General features: G+C 51.4%; 2 protein-coding genes across 2 annotated transcripts in view; both read right to left on the bottom strand.

Annotated features, from left to right (window-relative positions):
• The window catches only part of LACBIDRAFT_328353 (uncharacterized protein), a gene marked incomplete at both ends in the record, with an annotated part of 1,058 nt that extends 198 nt beyond the window's left edge, over positions 1–860 (bottom strand). Inside the window, 2 exons of the mRNA XM_001882296.1 lie at positions 38–329; positions 566–860. Of these exons, the coding sequence (XP_001882331.1) occupies positions 38–329; positions 566–860 (587 nt within the window). The remainder of the gene's footprint in view (positions 1–37; positions 330–565) is intronic.
• A 276-nt stretch (positions 861–1,136) lies between these two features.
• LACBIDRAFT_299384 (uncharacterized protein) lies at positions 1,137–1,514 on the bottom strand (the record flags this gene model as incomplete). The annotated part of the gene is made up of 1 exon (XM_001882295.1): positions 1,137–1,514. One exon carries the CDS (start codon positions 1,512–1,514, stop codon positions 1,137–1,139), a length of 378 nt encoding a protein of 125 aa, XP_001882330.1.
• Between the last annotated feature and the right edge of the window lie 1,329 nt (positions 1,515–2,843).

The following is a 2,843-nucleotide window of genomic DNA, read 5'->3' as shown; positions in this document are numbered from 1 at the left end:
ACTTGGTTTCACTTGGGAAAGAAACAAATAAACCCACCTGATATACTCAACACTCTTCCTCAAAATCATACCCTTATTCGCCTTGACAACACCCCCATCCCCTCCCTGCTGCCCTCCCCCTCCTCCAGCTTCCTCGCCCAACGAATCTTTCCTGGTCGGCGTCCCGTTGAAGCCATTCGCAGTGGGATTAGGATTGTTAAGCCCATTCAACACGTCGACGGGTGTCAGCAGCGAATCTGGGTCCGGGAGACCGTTTGACATGATCCCGCCGCTGCTTGCGCCTGGGGAAGCGGCGGATGGGGAAGAGGTGTTGCCGTTTCCGTTTGGACCTGGGGGAGAGGGGGTTAGTTTGAGTTCGGGTTTGGGGATGGAGGAGTAACAAGGAACGTAATCGGGGATGCAACGCAAGAGAAAAAGAAAGGCGATCCAATCCAAGGAAACGTGCAACCCGCAAAAAAGCAAATAATCGCAACAACCACCAACCAACAAGAGGGGGGAACAGACGGGGATCCAACGCAATAGAAAAGGAAAGGCGAGGAACCAAAACCAAAAAAAACGAACTCACCGCCAACATCCAACATACACTCCGGAATCAACGTAGCAAGCTCACTAATCTTCTCATTAATATTATCCCTCCGTCGTCTCTCAACGGCATTATGGCTCTCGCGCCTCCTCCTTCGTCTATTCTCGTTGGCTAGTAGGGCTTGTTTATCGCCTACTGCTTGTTGTTGTCCTAGTCCTTGGCCCTGTTGTTGTTGTGGTGGTGCGGCCCCCGAGGAAGGAGGGGGGAGCTGGACTTGTTGTGCTTGACCTTGAGTTTGATTTTGAGGGGGGAGAGGATCGTAAGAAGGGAGCGACATCAAATTGACAGCTTGCGTGTCTAACCCCTTCGGCAGCGAGTGCGAATGCGCATGGTGGGAATGGTGGTGCAGAGGCGGGAGATGGTGAGCATGTCTTGAGATGAGGAAAGCACGAAAGGGGTGTATTGTTGATGATGGTCGTCGGGTGTGGGGAGTGAGTACAGCTTCACGAAAACACGAAACACACCGAGAGAAAGAGGCATACGAGCTAGCTCTGCCTCTGCCCAGGCATATACCACTGACTTCCCCCCCCTCCTCCTCCTTTATTTGAAGTGCTCAAGGAACTGCCCGCATGCGCCATTGCACCCAAAATACTCCCCGGGAACTACCCATCCTACTCCCTGGAATAACAATGACATGGGGCCTCAGGTGAATACCAAAAGGAGGCGGGAAAGTGCCAGGTATGCTATCATTCCTCCTGGCTCTAGTCGTCCTCGCAGGCCCCATACCGCCTGACCCATTTGCGGCGGATGACGGTGGGAAAGGAGCAGAGCTGGAGGAGGGAGGACGTAATCTGGGGCGGGAGCAGGATGCTGGTGAGTGTGTGTGTCGTGTTAGGTGGGCGTGGGCGGGGTGGAACGATGATGGTGGTAGGTTCGTGGTGGACGAGAGAGGGAGTTGAGGGGAGGAAGGAGAAGGAGGGTCGTAGCACATCCCATTGTTTATCACTGGGAGGGTAGAGTCGAATGGGTGTTGTTGATAAGCGTCGTGTACGCTACTTAGCTGACTCCCTTTGTTGGTGGTGGTGGAGGATGAGGAAAAGTGTGTTGGAATGCTGAGGAAGCGGTAGATGATGCACTGAAAACAGATAGGTCGAATATGTTATGCGTGTGGTAGGCTGTGGTGGGGTTTTCATATGCCGTTGCATTGCTGCTGGTGCTGGTGCTGGTGCTGGTGGTGGTGAGTGTGATGGGGGTCATTAGGCGTCAATCGATCACCGGGTCCACCCAAGCGCTTAACTGTGAGCAACTCGTCGTTAAACTCCACATTCGCAGCAGCAACCACATTCACGGACGAAGGGAGCTTGCAAAGTACCAACATGCTAGAAAGTCGAGCCAGTCCACAGAATCAGGTAAGCGGCCGAAGGAAGGAAAGGAGAATCTTGAGCCAAGGCACGTGCTTGTGTATCCATAATACATATATACAAATAGACCAACTCGTGGCATGATTGGGGGTCTTTTGGTAGCCTCGCTACCAGTTCGTTCGGTGGTGATCACACTGTGTTTGTTCCATGTTGTGGCTTTGTTGTGGCTTCAAACATCAGGTGGAGAGTGAAAGGCAAGATCACCACCGAAGGACTGGGCGGAACGGAGCCAGATTTGTCGAGGTCCCAATGTGTGACACGACACTTAGTGAAATTTCGTGTTTTGCGCCAGAACGTCGAAATAAGTTGGCAACACTTTCAAAAAAAAGTGCTCGAGGCACATATTTTAACGGAATGTGTTCATAAAAATAATGTGAATGACATAGATTTTAAAAACCAAAAAAAAATGGAGCCCTTCGGAACTTGGCAGTGTCTAAGAATTTGGTGGAGGTGGCGGCGGAGGATTTCTAGGATACAGATGAGGGTAGAATAGTGGGTTTGGTGGTTGACGAGAAGAAGAAGACAAGGGGGTATTAGTGGGATAATAATAAGAAATAGGGAAGTGAAAACTTGGTGGTGTGCGCTGCATTTGAGGTAAATGATAATGATTGGGCTGGGGAGTTGCAAGCGCCGCATATGGATTATTGGCTAACGGACTCGAAGACATCGTTGTTGGAAGTTGAGCATGATGATATGGAAAGGGAGGTGGCATTGGAGTCGATGGCACTGGTAATGTGTGACGAGAACTTGAGGGTCTGGGCCGTGGATTGACAGGTGTGGGAGGTACTTCCGTAAATTTCGAGGTGCGTCGTCGTTTTGGCTGATCTTCTTTCACCCCACTCGCATCTCCATCTCCAGGCTGTGATGCATGCTTTTCACCTCTTGCTGCCCGCGGTTTC

The sequence above is a fragment of the Laccaria bicolor genome, genomic scaffold, assembly GCF_000143565.1.
Source record: "Laccaria bicolor S238N-H82 LACBIscaffold_16 genomic scaffold, whole genome shotgun sequence".
Classification (NCBI taxonomy): domain Eukaryota; kingdom Fungi; phylum Basidiomycota; class Agaricomycetes; order Agaricales; family Hydnangiaceae; genus Laccaria; species Laccaria bicolor.
The sequence above is the reverse complement of the archived record's forward strand: the minus strand, read 5'-3'. Positions and strand labels throughout refer to the sequence as shown.